General features: G+C 34.7%; 4 protein-coding genes, 2 non-coding genes and 1 pseudogene across 6 annotated transcripts; 1 reads left to right on the top strand and 6 right to left on the bottom strand.

Annotated features, from left to right (window-relative positions):
* Nucleotides 1-303: 303 nt before the first annotated feature.
* LOC120177376 lies at nt 304-1,900 on the bottom strand (annotated as a pseudogene).
* Nucleotides 1,901-3,841: 1,941 nt separating this feature from the next.
* On the bottom strand, nt 3,842-6,748 carry LOC120177248 (pectinesterase-like). Its single transcript, XM_039183465.1, has 3 exons — nt 5,916-6,748; nt 4,859-5,172; nt 3,842-4,782 (listed from the first exon to the last, which is right to left on the bottom strand). The coding sequence occupies exons 1-3, from the start codon at nt 6,707-6,709 to the stop codon at nt 4,034-4,036; spliced, it is 1,857 nt and encodes a 618-aa protein (XP_039039396.1). The 5' UTR covers nt 6,710-6,748; the 3' UTR covers nt 3,842-4,033.
* Nucleotides 6,749-8,402: 1,654 nt separating this feature from the next.
* On the bottom strand, nt 8,403-8,504 carry LOC120177383. The gene has a single exon (XR_005521405.1). It is a non-coding gene; the product is annotated as a small nucleolar RNA Z103 (small nucleolar RNA).
* Nucleotides 8,505-8,575: 71 nt separating this feature from the next.
* On the bottom strand, nt 8,576-8,677 carry LOC120177384. Its single transcript, XR_005521406.1, has one exon. It is a non-coding gene; the product is annotated as a small nucleolar RNA Z103 (small nucleolar RNA).
* Nucleotides 8,678-9,888: 1,211 nt separating this feature from the next.
* Nucleotides 9,889-11,105, top strand: LOC120177377. Its single transcript, XM_039183553.1, has 2 exons — nt 9,889-10,210; nt 10,292-11,105. Exons 1-2 carry the CDS (start codon nt 10,098-10,100, stop codon nt 11,103-11,105), a joined length of 927 nt encoding a protein of 308 aa, XP_039039484.1. The 5' UTR covers nt 9,889-10,097.
* A 240-nt stretch (nt 11,106-11,345) lies between these two features.
* Nucleotides 11,346-15,662, bottom strand: LOC120177186 (glyceraldehyde-3-phosphate dehydrogenase GAPCP1, chloroplastic-like). The gene is made up of 14 exons (XM_039183409.1): nt 15,499-15,662; nt 14,943-15,019; nt 14,785-14,852; nt 14,606-14,644; nt 13,902-14,002; nt 13,655-13,767; nt 13,374-13,473; nt 13,123-13,269; nt 12,809-12,869; nt 12,630-12,727; nt 12,385-12,527; nt 12,151-12,234; nt 11,851-11,940; nt 11,346-11,720 (listed from the first exon to the last, which is right to left on the bottom strand). The coding sequence occupies exons 1-14, from the start codon at nt 15,598-15,600 to the stop codon at nt 11,663-11,665; spliced, it is 1,281 nt and encodes a 426-aa protein (XP_039039340.1). The 5' UTR covers nt 15,601-15,662; the 3' UTR covers nt 11,346-11,662.
* A 4,766-nt stretch (nt 15,663-20,428) lies between these two features.
* Nucleotides 20,429-20,974, bottom strand: LOC120177378 (pectinesterase inhibitor-like). Its single transcript, XM_039183555.1, has one exon. It carries the CDS (start codon nt 20,972-20,974, stop codon nt 20,429-20,431), a length of 546 nt encoding a protein of 181 aa, XP_039039486.1.
* Between the last annotated feature and the right edge of the window lie 241 nt (nt 20,975-21,215).

Genomic DNA, 21,215 nt, shown 5'->3' on the forward strand with positions numbered 1-21,215 from the left:
ATAGCAATAAACCTTACGGCAAATCAGTAATTCAGTCAATATTGAAATACCATTCCTGAGACTGATATTTATAATTTAGCCTATAATTAACCCACCGATGAACATTTGACTCCCCGGGGTATTCAAAAATTAAAAAATGATTCCTAATAAAACCAGCAAAAGAAAATATAAGGCAGATTAAAAAAAACAAAAAATCCATTTGGTGTACGAGAAACCAAGGTATGGCTTTTCGATCGAGCTCGTTGGAATTTCGTATTTGCGTAGAATGGCAACATCCCCGGAAACTGCTCAGTTCATGGCGCATCAGGTTGTTCCGATCTTCTGTGGCTGTTGAACATAGATGCAACAAAGTTAATGATACATTTGCATTGCATTGCATAGGCAAGGACTTGGACCTGATACTATTGCTTGGGTATTCATAGGGGTCTAATAATCCTAAATTGAGTTCGAGTTGTAAGAAATCCGATCTCGACTCAAAATTTATGTTCAAACACAATTCGAGTTTAGCTTGAATTCAGTTAGCTTGAGCTCAACTCAAATATAATATAAGTAGCTTGCGAATAAGACGTCTCGTTTATACTCGTAAGTGTGCGTACCTTCTTTAAATTGGCCTTGTTGCTTGGCACTGCCGGTTTCAATATCTCGAACGAACACAGAAGAGTTTCATCAATACTCAATAGAGCACCAGCATTGTCAAAATCTCCACCATAGTTTGGAGCTGAAAATATTGTTACTAATTTCCTATTAGCAAAAAACTCGTACCCATCCTCCACAACCTGCAATTCAAAACTTTAGATTAATCCGAACCCGAACAAATCTGATGATATAAACTTTGATTTTGACAAATATGAACACTAGTAGTATTCATGTTTAAGATTCGAATTTCAGTATCTACAATCCCTTCCTTTATTCAAATGCATAAAGAAACTAGCTTACTTGATCCATAAGCTAACTTGCACCTATTTGATGCTGAAATTCAATAGTCAAGAAAATAAATCGACTCACTTGATGACCTCGGCAAATGAGATCGAGGTCGTTCTTCTCCAAAAAAGAAGCAACAATATCGGCACCGAAAGTGCATGAGATGCCTCGATCGCTATCCCCCCAACCCTCGATGTTCGGATTAGGGTCGGACCAAAGTAGGTCACATAGAAGACCGCCGTCGGGGACTTCCGTCGGCCTCTCGATTTCCTTGATTTGATCCAAATTTTCCAAATCCGGCGACAACCCGCCGTGCATACAAAGTACCTTGTCATCAATGAGTGCAGCCACAGGCAAATTGTTGAAGCAATTGGTGAATAGTTTCCAAAGACTAACGTTGAATCTCCTTTTACACTCGTCATAAAACCCATAAATCCGGTTCACCTTGGCGTCTTCATGGTTTCCTCTTAAGAGAAAAATGCGGTCTGGGTATCTAATTTTATAGGCCAAAAGCAAGCATATTGTCTCCAAGCTTTGCTTGCCCGGTCTACGTAATCCCCAAGGAACAAATAGTTTGCATCCGGTGGATACCCACCGAATTCGAATACCCTCAACAGATCTTGGTATTGTCCATGAATATCACCTATAATATTAATATATCCCAGTAATTACAACTAAAATCAACATTATAAAATGTAATCCAAATACATCTGGCAATCAAAAAAGGGGAAGAAAAGAAAGCTAACCACAGATTCTAATGGGAGCACCGATCTGAAGAAGATTAGGCTGAGAGATGAAGATTTGTTTAGCATTAATACAAAGCTGACGAATCTCTCCTTCAGAAAGTTTAACCTGTTTCCCTCCTTTCCCTTCCAACAACCTTCGTATTATATCATCCAACACCGCCGTGTCCATCATTCCCTCTATTGTCATCATCACCCCTTCCTCTTCAAATACCAAATTTCCTCTGCAAATTATACCTGATTTTTTCTCGATTTCCACGAGGAATGGATGATAAAAAAATGGGTACTTGATGATATATCAAAGGGACTTGAAAGTATTTAGATCAAGAGAAAAGAAAATCAAAAGAGATGATGGAAGACATTTAGAGTAATTCATGGAAAGTTTGTTGTTGTTAGTTTTTTTCTCTCTCAATTTTTTTATTATTTATTTTAGTAAATCTTTTATCTGTATCTCATATATAAGGATTTTTCTTTATTTTATCTACATGCCAAGAAAAGATTGAAAATGGCCAATACCATTAGTTTGAAACCTTCAAACTTTATGTGTAAATATTATGGATAGATTTCTAATTCAGATTATGTTTGAATTAAGGCTTGCTTTTGTCCAGCGTTATTTGTTTATATGTTTGTGTATTGTAATGATCGATTATATTTATAGTTATATAAATATATGTTTATTATAATTATACTTCTATTTATATATTGTATTGGATGATTCTAACTATATTCTACAATTAGTTAATTGAGTGACATTTATATGACTAGGGTTCAATGGATCGATGAAGGACACAAGAAATAACCATTTGAATCATACAATGGCCATGCAAAGAAAAGGTTGAAACTCCATTAAAAACTCGAACAAAAGATAGATACGAATAAATCTCATTGCATGGCAAACAAAACCACAAAAGGGGATGAAACTATTGAAAGACCACCGATAAATCACAATTAGATTCGAGCGACATGAAAAAACTATTCATAAACGTAAACCGCGTATCAATATCCGATCTGATGGTCCAAAGTAAGGGAAATCAGCATGATAATAAATACGCATCACTTTGATCAGTCGATGCAATTTCAATCTAACCCATAAAAAAATAAACAAAAATAACGGTTAAAAGATTGATAACATGCAAAAGACAGAAGAAACATGTCATAAATATATAAAAATGTGTTATAAAAACTGATTTATTAAAAAACTGATATTTAAAAGAGAGAGATAAATCTCAACTATTGAGATTAGATTTACATAGAAACGCTCTATTGAATGTATTGAATCAATCGTCGTATCAAATTATATAATATGAACAAGTTGGATAGATTAGTGAACAATTTGAACGCAAATAATTTCATCTCATTCAGTGACGACGAAATCCCTCCCAATGGGTCACCCATGATTGCCATGAATGTGTCCATGATGTCTAGAGTTATGGTGGATAAGATGCACATGAAGCCTTCTCACACTACATCGAGAGCATTTGACGGAACCAAACGAGATGTTATACACATGAAGTTTTAAAATTTTAGAAATAGATAAACTTATAAAATTTTAGAGAAGTGAAAACAGAATTTCAATAAAAAAAAATCTAAAATATATAGTAATTTAAAATCTCCATGTAGATGACTACCTACACCTGCCTCTCCCTCTGTTCATCCTCAATTATGGAGAAGATTGATGTTCTACTTTTGATTGGACCATACACGTAAGATGAGTTCATAGTTAAGACATCACACCGGTCTATAATTAACTATTGGGAAAGCCTTGGATTCATTCTCCTGGAGCAGTACCTTCAACACTCCACTAAAAGTTAAAATTCGTAATGAACGGACGCCTGATGAATATAGGCATTAAAAAAAGATGTTATCATCTAGTTTGTGAAATTACTTTTTGTCGAACGTTAAGAGCATATTTCAACATTATATCGCAAAGAAATTATTATAATAAATAGTGTTCATGATGATCAAAAAATTATATTTGTAGTTAATGCGATACTTATGTGTATTTTCATGACCATGAACTTGAATTTTTATTTTGTAAATATTCAATTAAGATCATTTTATTTAACAAATAATACAGTAAAATAAGTTTACACATTTAAAATAAAATTACAAATTAAAATAGTAAAAAGAAGGCTAAAACATTCAACTCTGTTTGAACACCCCAAAAAATCCACAAACTATGTACGAACATAACTGATGTCTTAGACAGATAAAACATAACAAAAATCAATGATGTCTTCAAATGTTGCAAGAATCTAACTTAAGAATCTGATTATATGTTTTGTTTGAAAGTGATTAAATTGTCCCTTCTTTAGAATCTCTTGAAAACTCGGGGCCGTTTGGCATCCGAGAAAATATTCATCAGAATGTCAATTATCAGCCGCCAAAACAGATGGAACTTCCATGTTTAACTTTCTTGTTTGCCTCTCGGAAAACCCAGATGTATAAGGCACTCCTTTAGCCTTTATCCAGTCGTCCCCAAGGAAGAACTTTCCCGGAGTGAAACCATGTGCCGTGGTCGGCGAAAGTTTCTTTATCGCCGGCCACGATACACGGCCAGTCGTGCTTGAACCAGGCCCACGGTTGTTGTATTCGGAAAAGTGACTAGTTTCTAAGCCACGATGATCATCCCCAACTGTCCATCCTTCTGGCTTAATGAAGTCGTCGATGAACGTCTCCATTATGATTGTCCTTGAGAAGTTCCCTAACGGTCGACCGAGGAACGTCGGGTATCGGTTTTTTAAATGAACTAAATCATCGTCGGCAATGATCGTCGAGTTTTGAATGACGATACCGGTCGGTTGACGTTCATCAGATCGACCTTGTGCGGTGACCACGTTTTTTTGCCCTTCCAAAGGCTTCCGGACCACGAATTTGCAGTTCTGGAAGACGGAAGCCGCGTCTCCGAAGATGAAATCAATCGTCCCCGAGACAGTGCAATCGCGATAGAATTGACGTTTGCTGTGAACGTAAAGTGTGTTTTGGTGGCCATTGATGGAGCAATTATACACGACGGCGAAATCGGATATCACCATTAAAGCAACGGCTTGGTGTTTGGCAGCACCGGCGGTGTTTTCGATCCCGATGTTTTTAGCATAGAAGAAGTCGCCATGAACGGCTGCATTGATTGAACAATATACATGAATGAACAAAAAAAGAAACAACTACATTTGAATGGTTGTATTTTATCATACCGACGGTGGCCGTGTTAAAGGTATTGAGACCGTCGTCATAGTTAAGACGACCAGTGATTCGAGTTTTCTCTTTACCGTCTCCGATTAGTGCGATGTTAGTCATGTTGTAATTGAATATGATATTCTCCTCATAAATTCCTTTCTTGATGTATATGACAAAAGGCTCTTGAGCATTATGGGGGATGAGAGTTATTGCATCCTCAATGGTTTTGAAGTCTCCACTCCCATCCTCAGCCACAACAACATGAGGCTTCAATTTGGATGGATCATTCTCTATGATTCGACGTTTTCGAGGATCATTTTCTTGGAGTAAACTACGTTTATCTAGTACGGAAATATAATCGTCATGTCCATCAATAAAATCGTAATGTCCGTCAATACTGGATTCTTTTTCTTGAAGTAGACGACGTTTATCTAACACGGTAATATAATCATCATGCCCGTCAACAAAATCATAATGCCCATTACCTTGAGGTTCTTTTTCTTGAAGTAGACGACGTTTATCTAGTATGGTAGAATAATCGTCATGTCCGTCAACACTAACATAAGGCCTACCACGGGGTTGTACTTCTTGGACTAGAGGGCGTTTATCTAGCATAGTAGCATAATCATCATGTCCATCAATAAAATCGTAATGCCCATCCATATTGAGTTCTTTTTCTTGGAGTAGACGGCGTTTATCTAGCATGGTACCATAATCGTCATGTCCGTCAACACTAACAAATGGCCTATTACGGGGCTTTATTTCTTGGAGTAGAGGGTGATTATCTAGCATGGTAGTGGAATCGTCATGTCCATCAATAAAATCGTAATATCCGTCAATATTGGGTTCTTTTTCTTGGAGTAGACGACGTTTATCTAACACGGTAATATAATCATCATGTCCGTCAACAAAATCATAATGCCCATTACCTTGGGGTTCTTTTCTTGAAGTAAACGACGTTTCCATTGGTTACTTTCATCTAACAATGAAGAGAAATCCCCATGACCATGAATAAGGCGTTCTTCCTTTGTGACCGAACTGCGTTTCGAAGGATTCTTATCCATCATGGAAGACGAATCCATATGGCCAATTACATGAGGCTCCTTTTCTTGAAGCAACCGACGCTCCCGAGGACTCTCATCCAACAAGGATGACCAATCCGCATGGCCGAGAAGTCCACGACTTACACCTTGAAACTGCAATTGATTAAGCGTATCGGACAACTCGCAAGTTATTGCAAGCCCGATCTTACTGAGTCTCATTGACATATTCAACGCATCCTTCATATGTCCTCTGAAAATCGTCGTCGTCGTATTGTGGAATCCGTCTAAACATGTTTGTCGATTGGTAATTGTAGCACTCAACAAAATCTTCAAATCCTCCAAAACCCTATCAATATTCCCCACATCCAACTCATCCACCTTGCTAATTGACTTGTGGAGTTCAAATATCGAATACGTCAACAATTGTTTACAATTCTCCAACGCCAACAGAGCCCTCGGATCCTTCGTGCGTTCTCTCAACGCGGTCGAATTCTCCACGGCATGCGTCGCGAATTTCACCCCGGCCTTGAACGCCGCTTCAACGAGCTCTTTGACACCCGCCGAATTTCGGGCCTCTATAAGAAGTTCTTCTTCACATGTTTGCTTGAAATCCGTTGGCCGGCAGATGGACTTGACTGCTTTAACCGAATCGGATACTTGGAAACCGTCGTCGTCGTCGTCGTCTTCATTGTCGCGATAGGGTTCACCTTTGGGGCTGTTCGTGGTAAACCCAATCACCACAGCAATCACTATGCCCACAAAGATCAAACTACACACTGCGATAATTGCAATTCTCGTCGTTTGTCCATTATCTGTAAGTGCCATTTTCAATACGCATACATGTATGGATGAGCTTCTCGATATATTTCAAGGCAAAGTAATAAGAAAATTACAAAACAAAACAAAACAACATAAAATACCCAAAATTTTTAGTTAATTTAAGTTAAATTAAAAGCAAAATTTGATTGGTTTATGGTTATTTTTAGTTACTAAGATGAGGCTTAAGAAAAAGACTAAAATAAAAAGGAAATGAGAGGTAGCAAATTGCAAAGCTTAATTTTAACACTCATAATTTAGCTAATTGTCACCATTCACAAGCTATTTTTGTGAAATGATTTTAGTGTATATAGATTGTGTGAGCACCCAATTATCTAAATAAATAAAAAAGAATCAAAAAATTAGGGAAAGAAAAATCTACGGGGAAGAATTGATAAGAAAAGATAGGAAAAAAAAGAGAGAAATTTTTTTTTAACCCGGCCTGATCAATCTTTAGAGAAAAGATATAGAAGAATTTTGTAGAGATAACAAAGGAGAAGAAAAAATATATAATGTGGTATTTAAACTCTTATAAACCAGTATTATTTTGAGAGAATTATTCAAACCCCAAAACGATATCATTTTGGATTTCAAAATCAGTATTCGATAATCACCCGACCTGAATCCACTTGTTTTGGAGACTTTTGGTACATTTCATTTTCAATTCGTCGTCATTATATGTATTGTAATTTAATCCATTTTTCTGATGATTTAATTTTGTTTTAACTATTAATTCTTATTTTCATTTAGTTTAGTCCTTTTTCACAAATTAATTGCCTTTGAACACTTGTAAGTTATATATTTTTAAAGCTTAGTTGTAATGAATTAATATATTTATTAAACTATTTTTAGTATTATTTATTTACCTATTTTAGACATTATAGTCTATTATTAACATTTTTCATTTATTTTATAAATCAAGACAACATTAAACTCTTTCCAAGGTATTAATATTGGGTATTGTAAGAGTGTTCTAATCTTATTCACGTATAACCTACCCTCAAATTCAATTTTGATCCTAATGTTACATACAAATTAAATTTGAAGGTATTAAATTGTGCATAGACCAAAACGATCGATGATAATTCTATCTTTTGACAAACTTTTCAAAGACTCGTGATTTTTCTCAAATCATTACAGAAATGTTTTCAACAATTTGGATTTTGGAGACTAATGTTTGATTTCAATTATAATTTTATTTTAGTTTCATTATTAGTTTTAGAATTTTATTAATTTAAGTATAATTTCAATTATGACTTTTTTCTAGAATTAAATTATTGTGTAATACAAATAGTTTTAAAATAAAGATTGATTGCCTACTCTCAATCCAAATTTTTCACCAAGACGATTGCATTTTATTAAGAAATGACTAAACATCTTATATTTTAGGTATAACTATTCCTATAAATGTGGAAGTAAATAAAAATTTTGTATAGTTTAATCAGTTTGCTTTGACGTTGAATTATTCTTCGGTAATACTATCAATTTGTACACAAAATTATTCTACATTACATCAAAGTTTAAACATAATCAAGTAACAAATTTGTTATGAAATGATAATAATAATGATTTTTCATTTATGAGGTTTAGCCTACATTAAACAGAATTCCAATTCACTATTCATACGTTATCGTCACCAAAGATTCAACCTAATATATGGTTTGAATTCTTAAAAAGGCAAAAGATGAGTTAAATTATTAACATGGATCAGATTTCTGGCTTGGAAATCTCATGAAAATGAGAATTCAAAAATCGCACAGTACGTTCAGCTTCGATCATCTGGGGAAATCATCGTCACTTCCATGTTAACAAATAAACGAATTCTGGAAGAAAAATACATACTTTTAAAAAGTGGATTAAAATAAATAATTGGAGACGGATCAGAGTTCTGGCTTGGAATCTCTAAAGAATTGGAGATTAAAAATTCGCACAGTTCGTTCAGCTTCGATCATCTGGGGAAATAATCATCACTTCCATCTCTTTCTAAATCATTAAAAATTTGAAATAGAAAACGTAGGGGAATCTGAATGCATATAAATTACAGGAAAGACTCAAAATGCCAGAATCTCAGCCCCAAGAAAATTCATATCGGCAACTTACAGCGCTGAGGTCGCTATTTAAATCGAAGCGCAACAGTGACTAATTTATTGCCTTTCATCTCTGCATTTATATTGATTTTCTAATGTAGAAATGCTTGGAAAGAAGATAAAACGAACAGAAAATTTGAAACAGCGGCAAATAACAGAGAGGCGGGCGAATTGGCGGATGAGCAAAGCTGAGGAGCAAGTGGATTATATATAGGGGGAAATGTAGAGGAGAAACCCTAATTTGGCGTTTCAAACAGAGATGAAATTACCTTAGTGGCCAATTTGGATACATAAACTACGAGAGTATCCTTACTGAAGCCCGAGGAATAATGGGCCATGTAACTAAAACCATGGCTTTCAGCTTAAAAATTAGAGTTTATTATAATTATGACTTTTTTTGCTACAATCAAAATTGTAGTTAAAATATATTTTTGTAAATATTTTATAAAAATACAATTATAATTTATAACCGATATGTTCATATAGTAATGACATGAATATAGACTAAAATAAAATTTGAACTAAAATTCATATATATATATATATATATATATATATTACACGTGGTCAAACTCCGACTTGAACATTCAAGATTTTGTAATCTCAATCTTTAATTAACACAATTGGAACTTTTATGTTAGTTCGATCGATCAATTGAAATATGTCAAGAGAAGTGAGTTAGTTCTTAAAGAAATTATGGTGAAAGCAATCACAGATGATTTAGAGTGATTTGGTTTTATGTAAACTCGATCGATTAGTTTACATCTACTACCTTAGTTATCCGTGTAAGATATATATCTTATTTTATTTTTATTATTAGTAAGATGACTAAATCGATTCATTTAATAATAGAGGGACTAATTCAATCGGATCACTGTAATAGAAGGACATATTATGTACTTTCACCACAATATGTCCTGTTTCGCTTGTCTGGTTAACCCAACAACGCTGTCTCTCATATGAAAATGTTGAATATATAAAGGTAAAGCCAATTACTTGAATAAAAATATTTGGTGTCATCCCTTTGTCACCAGATGATAATTTGTTCAATATATACATAGAATTATTGGCAAAGTTCAGTAAGCAGCAATTGGGAAGGTAGGGAAAGCATGTATGTAACAACGACTCTTTCGAATTTTAGGAGGAATCCGAGTACTGCAGCTCTACTAGGGCCGCCGCACTCGGGTTTAATGGTGTTGAGAGGACGAGAAGGGGCTGATGGAGAAGGGGCTGATTGAGAAGGGAGAGGGTTTTTCCGAGACGGGTATTCGAAAGGGTTGTTTAAGACACTCCCACTGCCTTCGAACGTTATGCTTCTCAACACGGACTCGGATTTCGGAGAGTATTTCGTGTTCATCCCTGTCCTTCAACCTTTGTTTTCAAATCGTTACTATGTTATACATGCTGATGGGAAGTACAAAGGGTTCTCACAATCTTTTTCTTTTTGTTTTATGATTGGAATTATCAATGGCTTCAACATTTGATGAGAAAAGCTTAAAAACAGGCTAGCAAGCAAGTGTTCGACTGAAGACGATGTGAGTTATTGTTGCTCAAGAAGAATCATACAAGACGTTGAACCGAGACCCTTTGATCATAGAGATGAATTACAACAGTTTGAGATCTGCAGCGATGGCGATGCTGGTTTTCATGCGAAATCCGTTGTTCCTAGCAGTTTTCCTCCCGCTTTCCTGAGGGTCAAATTCTTCCTCTTTGAGGAAAACAAGAGGGTTTATCAGTTCCATGATGATGCTAAAGGGCTCGATAACTCGATCCGGTCACGACTTCCTAAATTCGATTCTTCAACGACGAATATGGTCGTCGGGAAATGGTATACGCCATTTGTGTTTGTTAAAGAGGGATCTTTGAATGTTCAAATGAAGAAGTCATTGTTTTACACGGTGATGTTGGAGAGACTGTGGGAGAAGATATATTCATTGGAGAATGATGGGAGGGAAAGTAAAGTAGCACTGAATGTTGAGATGAGAAGAGAGGTTGATTTCTTGTTTGGGGTTGAAGTGTTGAGACGTAACAATGGTGATAATGGAGGGTTTATTTGGTTCAAATCGGGTGGCGGGAAACTCGGGTTGAGTTTGGCAGTTTGGGAGGGGATGAGGTGGTTGGAGGAGTCGATAGGGTGGGTCAATGGGGTTGAGAGGGTAGAAAGAGTGATGGAGATTGGTGATGGCGCAGCCGGTAGTGGGTGGAGGAGATTTGATTGTTATGTGTTGGTGAAAAAATTTGCTTTGGGAATGGATGGTACTTTAGTGCTCAATTGTGATTTCAGGCACACCCATGAGATCAGAACTATATGGGAATAGAAGACCCATAAATTTAATGTCCAACTATGTACCTTAAAGAACTTCATTTTTCTAGTTTTTATTTTTATTTATTCAACCATTTCTGACGTTCAATTCACTACGATGGATAACTGGGACATCGAGCAGGTCTATTTCTGAACCATGTTCATCGTTCAAAGATAAATTCACACATATCGGACACTCAAAGGAATCCAAATATTCGGATACTCCACAAGGACCACAACCAATACAACGAATAAATTGACATAAAACCAGATTATGCATGGACTTGTAAAAATTAGATATTGTTCAACAATTTTTTTTCTCACAAGACAATGCTCCTACTTTTTGTCCATAGAAAAAAGCAGTCTTAATGTACCCATACAGAGCTTGAATTTTCATTATTTTTATAATTGCGTTATTGGATACCCCCAACTCTTCAGTGGATATGCAAATCCAAGTCAAAAAGAAAAACACATCGGAAGTCCCAAGTACGATCTAATTTATGCCTACTCTCTGAAACAAACTTGAATAAAATTGGGGTGTCACCCGGTCGTAATAGCATACCTCTAGAACATTTAGTTGCGATTTGCTCCTACCAGTGCAATGTGCTCGATTAAGTCGAGTACTCGGTTGCTGTAAAGGAATTTCAGGAAAGAACCATGAGACTGTATTTCAAAGTAGCCGGTGTCTCAGTCAAGTATGAGCGTGTGAGAGAAAGGGAGGGAGAGAGGAGGAAGCGAGCTAGAGAGTGCTTAAAACATACCTGTATCCCCATTCGTTGTCGTACCACGAAACAAGCTTCATGAAAGAATTACTTAACCCTATTCCGGCTTTGGAATCAAAAATGCTTGATCTGGATGGGAAAAAAACAAGTCCATTTTAGAACATCTAACGCCACAAATCAAGAAATTACTGAATACAGCAAAAGACACACTCTCTATAAGTGGGGAACACTTCATGCCTAAATTATACTCGAAATGCTTGTAAACCTCTACGCCTGGAATGAAGTAGACAATGTATCATGTAACAACAAAAGGCATGTTGGAGAAAGAAAGATGGTTACCTTGAATCACCAACAAAATCGTTAGAGACAACATCCTCGTCTGTGTATCCAAGAATGCCTTTGAGTGGCCCCTCAGCAGCATACCTTCATTTAAAAGTTAATTTAGAGTCTCAGTAAATGTGAAATACACGGGATTAATAAGGGCAAAAAAAAAGGAAAAAACAAAAACAGGAATGAATGATGAAGAGAGAGGAGGGAACGCAGAGCATACTAAGCCAAAATTAGAAAACTCACTTCACGGCTGCTTTGACGTCTTCATAGGAGGCACTCTTCTGAAGTCGACAAGTTAAATCCACAACAGAAACATTGGATGTGGGAACACGGAATGCCATTCCGGTAAGCTTTCCGTTAAGTTCAGGAAGAACTTTTCCAACAGCCTATAAGAAAAACAGAGAAATCGTAATTTAATTTTAATTACAACCATAGATCTGTATCTTAAAAACTGAGATGGAATAAATTTGGCTATTTATCTCTCATACCTTTGCCGCACCAGTTGAACTAGGGATGATATTTTGGCCAGCTCCTCGACCCCCTCGCCAATCCTTCATTGAAGGGCCATCGACGGTCTTTTGAGTCGCTGGATGTTAAAAACCACATTAACATAAAATGCAATATCATGTGCAACAACAAAAATTACAGTCAGATAAAGACCAGATACCTGTAGTTGCATGGACAGTAGTCATTAAACCCTCAATGAAACCAAATTCCTCATGGACAACCTGCAAAATGTTACACCACAAAAACTGAGAAAACCTGCCAAAAAATGAAGAAACGCAAACCAGATGCTTCATGAGGAAATGGCCAGATTAATTGCCATCTGCTACTAGCTCAAACATACAAAAGAAAAATCTTAGAAAGTGAAAATCCTACTGGCCGGTACACCTCAATAAAACAATGGGAGAGAAGATTTTAGTTTAAATGCCATTTTAGTGATGAGATAAGCATGCTTAAAATCAGAGGATGCAACTGGACCTTCGCAAGTGGAGCTAGACAATTGGTAGTGCAACTAGCATTAGAAACTATGTCCATGCTTGGCTCGTAGGCCTTCTCATTCACTCCCACCACAAACATTGGTGCATCAGCTGAAGGGGCTGATATTACTACTTTCTTGGCACCACCCTGCAAAACACATTCATGAAAGTTCAATAGGAGATTTTTTTCATATTGCATGCACCAAAAGGTGTGCTTCTGCTATGTGATGACAGGAAACCTATATAACTAACCTTCATGTGTGCTGAAGCCTTAGCTAATGTGGTGAAAACGCCAGATGACTCAACAACAAACTCAGCGCCATAATCACCCCAAGGGATCTCTGCAGGGTCCCTGGTGGACATTATTTATATGTTATTCCAAGCTGAGATAGTTTACTATCAACTTTCAATCAAACCAAATAACAGAAATTTTATGCTGTAATTTGTATATTTTTATTCCATGAGAATAACACATTCCAGAAAAGCTAGTTGAAATCCCAATAAAACATTCAAGGAAAAAATCTCCAGAATACCTTTTGCTCACAACATGTACTTGCTTGCCATTGATTTCCAAGGTGGACTCATCCACGACTTCGATGGTTCCCTTGAAGGGTCCATGTGTTGAATCATATTTGAACATATAAGCCTGGATAAAAAAAACAGAATTAAGATACTGCATATGTTCAAAATTGTTGACATCTCTGAGAAACAAGGCCAAACAGGATGAATAGAAGCACAAGGCTAAAGACCAAATCTAAATGCTTAAATGGACATGCTCACCATGTACTTAGCATCGATAAAAGGATCATTGACTGCTACCACATCAATATCATCCCTTGAGGTTGCTATTCGTAAAACCAACCTTCCAATCCGACCAAAACCTGCAAAGTTTCATACGTAAATCAATGTGAATCAACTTGGTTTAGCAATTCATGACTTAAAAACAATTACCTTAACAGGATTCTAATTCTCTCCCGTGTTAGTTCACATGCTTACTAGGCCGATCTAGCAATATCCCATACAATGTTTTTAACTCCGCCTACCTCAAAATACATGATAGTCCAACAACTGAACTAAAGGTCCAAAGCTCACTTAACATTAAGGACAATGTAAGTATCGATCCAAGTTCCAGTTTAACATGTATGGCTTCTGAAACTTTTCAACCATGTATCGTCCAATAGGATATATGAAGTATGAACAGTAGTTCTTCCCAAGTTTTTGTCTCCTAGTAAAGATTGGGTACCTCAAGCCTATGATACCTACCCACACTTCGAACCACAGTTCCACACTTACAACATGTGATAAGCATGGGATGCTAGTTCTTCACTATTTTGCAAGCATACTTGCAGCAACTCAAATGCACACTATAACTGAATAGAAATAATTTTTATGTAGATCAAAGAAACGACGGGACAAATATGCGTAATTGCATATAACCATCAAATAAAGCTGAGAAAACCTTTAATCAAGTAAAGTGAACATACCATTGATTCCGATCTTTGTCTTCCCACTGCTCCGTGACCCTAAACAAATTAGGAAACAAGACAAGAGCAGAACATCAGTTCATACAATTTCAGAACTAAGATCAAAAGAATTAAACAAGTCTTTTTTCACGCTTATGAGTTGTGACCCTTCCCGTAAAATAAAAAAATTCAATTCTTACTTGGGATTGTAGGAGGAATTTCAGTAGCAGTGGCTTTGATGGGTTTGATACTCTTTGAGTTGCATTTCCTAAATTTTTAAAACACAACAGTATAAGAGGAAAAAACCAAAATTTTGCACAATAAACAAAAACTGAACAACCAACAGTGATAGCTCAACTGTAAGGAAGAAGATATAGTTGAAACTGCAGCGCCAAAAAAGGAGATGAAGTTCCCACCAAAATCAATGCTTGAAACCTAAATAATATCGCATTAACATCCAGATTGTCAATAAAAAGTGCATTTAGATTTCCAACTAACAATAAAATAAAAATAAACAAAAAATAAATTTTAAGTTTAATAAAAAAAATTACACGAGTATTCAGAATTTCATAAATTCATCAACATAACGAAAACGACTTATCAAAGAAGGCTCAGTCGCCAATCAAACAAAATGAAACGTAACAAAAAAAATCAATATCTACACTAAAAAATTAAAAATGGATGAAAATTGAAATGTTTATAGAAATCATTAACACTCCGTTTGGTTATCGATAAAACGTCTTAGAAAAATAACAATAACACAAATTTCAATCATTCAGCTTATGATTAGCTCAGTTCAGCTCTTAGTATTTGTTTTCCTTTAAAACCGGGAAAAAAAAAAGCAAATACAATAAAATATCGTTTCACTTATTTTGAAAGCTATATACGGTGTTGATCGGATCAAAGTTGATCACCTTGAGACGATCGGATGTGGAGAGAGAGATGTCAGAGCGAGAGCAGACGGATACGGTGGTGGCGGCGGCGGCGGCGGATCTAATGAGAGAAGAAAAAGCCATTGCAAAAGCTTTCGGAGAGAGAATAAAATAAAATTTAAAAAACCCTAACGGAAACTGTGAGGAGAACGAAGAAGAGAAGCTTTTGGCTTTTGAGAGGAAGGACGAGAGAACAAATGAGAAATATATATAATAATAGGATTGTGAAAGTGATGTTTTATAAAACCAAATCAAAAGTACACACTCGACAAGTTTTATATGGTAAAATTATTCATTTCATCATTTAACTTTATTTTTATTTTGAGTACTACAGTTTAAAATTTTTTAATTTAATCATTCCATTTTTAAATTATTTTTGTTTCAATCCCTAAATAGTTCAAACATAAAAGGTATGATGATATATTTTATTTTATTAATCTTTTATATGATAACTTGTTTATTAAAATTTTACTATAATATAATTTATTTTACTAATATTATATCATATAAATTTTAGAGTGAAAAAATTAGAATATTTCTCCCAACTCCACCATTTTTGTTCACAACTACGAGCATATGTTTAACGATGGATAGAAAGGAGTGTTTCGGAGTGCGATTGTACCCCTGAAAATTTAAATTTCATATATAACTTATGTATTTTTTGTATTTTTATTGATTATCTAAATTTGTATATGTTGAAGTTTTGTATTTTAGCACTCTTAATTTTTTTATATAATTTCTTAATATCACACAACTGACATAAAATTACATGTTTATCCCTCACTGTTAACATGCATCAGATTCAAACGAATATAAGAGAACAATAAATAAAAGTTTACGACGTTAGATTTGTTAAATTCAAGGTGTTTCTTATTAAATGGATATTAAATCCGTGTTTATGAGGACGAAACGAATTTATTAAAAAAAAATAGGATTCATTTGACGACAATCGACTGTAGTTAATCTTGACAAACAGTAGTCGAATACTCGAATTTTAAATAATTAAAATTTTATTAATGAATTAAATTCAATAATAATAATAATAATATAGACCAATTTAAGTCTGAAGTCGAACTTTATAACGGAACATCTTTGAAGCTCTTTGAGTAACCTGAAAAGCCATAATCTGGGGGCGAAAACAACTCTTTCTTTCGCCCGTTGGTTATCTCTCATTTGAGGTTTGACTTTGACTGCTCTCTTTTTTATAAATAATTAAAAACGGCTCACTACTATTTTCAAGCGTCACGTGACAGATACGTGAACACCTGAGTGTGGCAAAAACACAATCTTACCCCCTTCAAATTACACGGTGTTTTACAATGAAAACTACAAAATAAGGTAAGGTGTAAAATAATTTATGTTTTTTACTATTTATCATAACAATCATTAGTTAATTAAATTTTAAAAATTTGTCAAAAACATTTTTTTATTTTATTTGATACGACTCGAATTAAAGTTCAAATATAATTATTACTTTAATATTATTTAAATAAAAATATAAATAATAATAATAATAAAATTAGATTAACAAATCAGATCAAATATTAATTTATGAACGTGACATTAAAAAGCTGGAAATGTATGGTATTTCCTAAGAAAAATTGAAATATTAGATGAAGACAAGTTGGTGACCGTGTGGATCACGTGGGAGAGGTTGTCGAGTAGCCGAGGAAAATGAAACCTCCTCAAAATAACTCGGCGGAGTCCCCAAGAACCAAGGTGTCTCCAATTTTACTATTTATATTTAAAATTAAATATTATCTTTTTAATAATATTATTCTTAAATTTTAAATATTAAAACATTTTTTATGATTTAAATATAGGATAAAGTATAAAAATAGTCTCTTAACTATAAGGTGATGTTTTGTTTAGTCCCTCTACTATTAAAAGTTACAAAATGATCATTCAATTATAAGGTGTTGCTTAGTTGAGTCTCTCGACTATTAAAAGTTACAAAATGGTTAACCGACTATTTAGTATGTTCCAAACTCATCATCTTCAATTAAAAAAATTGACAACAATCTGAGCTAGATGTTAACTTGTTGATTAAGATATGATAGTTTTTTTTAGATTATAGGATCAAGTTTTATCATATCTCAATCATTAGGTTAACATTCGGCTTAGACTACCATCAATTTTTTAATCAAAAATGACGAGTTTGGAATATACTAAATAGTTTGGTGACCATTTTATAACTTTTAATAGTTGGGAGACTTAACAAAGCAACATGCTATAGTTGAATGACCATTTTGTAACTTTTAATAATCGAGTGACTGAACAAAGCATTACCCTATAATTGGGGGACCATTTATATACTTCACCCTTAAATATATTGAATTTTTAAAAGTTTATCACATGATCAAAGTCATCACGAATCGTTTTGAACTATATATGGTTAGAAATATTTTAAATTTGATTTACGTCTAACATCAAAAATCCTAATTGAGTTCAAAAACTTATTATGTATAAAGAAGATTTAAACACTTTCTACAAAAAGAAGAAGAAGAAGATTTAAGCACCTCACACTAAAATTAATAATTATATAGTCAATAGTAAAAAAATAAAAAAAATATTAAAATAAATCTGAATAAAACCCGAAACTTAAATCAAACTAGGTTTAAACTCAAACCAAAAAATAGTATGTATAATATATATTGATGAGTTGTTGGGTGGTGGCGGGTAGGTAAGGTTAGTTGTCTCTACTTCTTTGCTAGTGACCACCCCGTTCAACTTGCACAGTTCACCAAACCAAATATAATTATTAATTCTATAAAAGAATTACACAATATTTTTTAAAAATATGTTTGAATTTAATGCACCATTAATATATAAAAGTGAAAATGTTCACTATTTTAATTTATTTCACCAAAACAGTTTATGTTAGCTTTCTGGACTATTATTTTTAGGTTTAATATAAAAATAAGTGTCTAAATTATATTATTTTTTTAAAGTGGTGCATGAACATTTATTCGGTTAATCCAGGTGTCTAATGATACAAATGTTATCACTTTAAATGTCTCGATCATAACGGCCGTTAAAAAATCTTGTTAAGTGACACATGTCATATTTTGGTAATTTTAAAAAAATTATTTAAAAAAAACTTGAAAATTTATTATATTTATAAAAAACATAATTTATCTAAAATTAAAAAAACAAAGCCATGAAAACTCCAAATCCCTAACTCTAACACTAATCTTACCTCCCTTATCGACCACTATCGTCGTCGCCAACACCGTCTTTGCCATCCCCTAGTTGGACGACGTCGACTTTGCTGTAGATTTGGTCGTTGAGGTGTCGTGGAGCCGCGAATTAGGGCAATGGACATTCATAATTTAGTCGCGATTTAGTTCTCATGGAGTTGAGATGGTTGTCCTTGTTGGCAGGTAATTGGTCGTCGATGGAGGTGCAGTCGGGTGGAGGTTTGATCAACGATAATGGTGGTGGTCAGCGTGGGTATAAGGATTAGGTGTAGATTTTTCAAAGTTTGGGGGAAGTTTTTAAAATTTACAAAAAATTTAGGTTTTTTATTAAAAATTATAATTTTAAGTTTTTTATTTTAAATAAAAATTTATATTACCACAACGTGTCACTTAAAGGTGAACTTTAATGCATGTTACATACGAGACACCTTAGATTGATTGAAAAAAATTTAAACACCACTTAAAAATGATATAGTTTGGGCACTTATTTTTATATATTAAATCTTATTTTTATTTATTTTATTTTGATCATGAAGAATTACCCGTCCGACTCAGTTGGTAGAGCACAAATCTCTTAACCTTGTGGTCGTGGGATCGAGTCCCATGGTGGGCAATTCATAATTGTCGGAGGTCTTCTACGGAAGTTGCTCTCAACCTAGCGTTAGGGGCAGCCTACTACCTTATCTCCCCTTTACCCCATTACATATGGGAATAGGGTCAGCTAATTTTTATTTTGATCATGAACATTGTAAATATTGGAATATGAATGAACGTTTGACTAGATTTCGACAAGTTCTGACCCACCTAATTTTATAGGATCTAGTTTTTTTTAAAGAATATTGAATTTAGTTTTATCGTGAACAAAATTCGATCTAACACGAAATTAATAATATAAATGATTGTATATATAAGAATAATTACTATTATACTCCTATTTCTATATATATATATATATATATTTTCAATTAGATCTTTGTTTTACTTGATAAGATATTATGTATATGTATGTGTGTTGAGTGGGTACTAAATTTTGCCCCAGAAAGCAGACTTAGTTTCAAGTCAAATTGAGTTTCTCCAAATTCAAATCGGGTCAAATGCAGGGGCGGATCTCCATGGTGCTCGGGGGTATCCCGGGCAACCCCTCATTCAGGGTCGGACCTCCATGATGCTCGTGTATTCCAGACAACCTCTCCACAAGTGTCACCCCTAATACAAGTGTCACCTCTCAAAAGTGTCACCCTGAGGCTCTTGCAACCCCTGAATTTTTATCCTGGGTCCGCCTCTAGTCAAATGACAGGTGGATGAGTGTTATACTCGAGTCATATTTGGGTGGGCCAAAACTCGATACCATCCGACCCAAGATCATCCTTACATTAGAAGCTTTGCTTAAAGTTTATACTTTACTAATAAAGACGCGTCCTGTAAAATGTATCTTTTGAAAAGCACAATATATGTGACACGTATTTATCAAAAGGGTAATATTTTCTTAAATAAACTTTTTTAGATATTATCTACGTAAATAATAAAAGAAATGGTATTATTGTATAAATTCACCTAGTTGATCCGTCATCCGTGTTCAATATTTGATGAATAATAATAATAAGATATAGTATTAAAGATAATTTGGAACAAAATTATCCTTTTCTTCTTATTTTATTATTTTCTTCATTTTCAGCCCGCAAAGCCGTAACAACAAGTGAAAGGATAGACTGCTAAAACCTATCAATAATTCTCAATACTGCATCCGAGAGTTCTAAATAAACCCTCATATCATAAACCACACCATAAGGAACCGTCACATTATACGCCTTCGCATTTTGCTTGCAGTCCACCTCTCTTCCCAGCGCCGCAACCACCATCTCGTTCGTCCCGTCGTACTCTTTCGCCTCCAACATGCTCGTCGCGTTGCCGAGATGGGTTGTCGCCACGGAAAAGCATTTCTCGCAACTTTGTAACACCGATTTCGCTTTCTTGTCGTGCATGGCCGAGGCTAAAGCCGACATGTTGCTCGACAACATCCCGACTTTGTTGCTTAGACATGTTATGACAATGGCGGCTATTCCTGCCTTATTGGCTGACTGGCTCCGGGGGTCGGATTTCACGCATTGGATGCACGTTGAGGGGACGTCCACGTTGTTGCATTGGAGTTGAATTATGTTGTCGTCGGCAGAAACAAGATTCCAATGGTCGGCATAGTTGAAGGAGGTTGAAAGAAGAAGGAGAAGACCGAGATGGGAAAGAGGTAAAGCGATTCCCATGGATGCTTTTTTCAAGTTCATATGAAGCTCTTCAAGGTAATGTGTGTATATATACACAATGAAGCTTGAAAAAAATATAATTTATTAGGTTCAAAAGGTTACTATATAATTATTATTGTATGCAAAAATAATGAAATAATAATAATTTTCAAAAGTAGAATTATAATGTTGTGCTTGTGTTGTGTTATTCCTTTAACTGCTTTTTGGCTTACATATTGGATGTCAAATTCAGACAATAAGA

Source organism: Hibiscus syriacus, unplaced genomic scaffold (genome assembly GCF_006381635.1).
Source record: "Hibiscus syriacus cultivar Baekdansim isolate YM2019G1 unplaced genomic scaffold, ASM638163v2 tig00112285_pilon, whole genome shotgun sequence".
NCBI lineage: Eukaryota > Viridiplantae > Streptophyta > Magnoliopsida > Malvales > Malvaceae > Hibiscus > Hibiscus syriacus.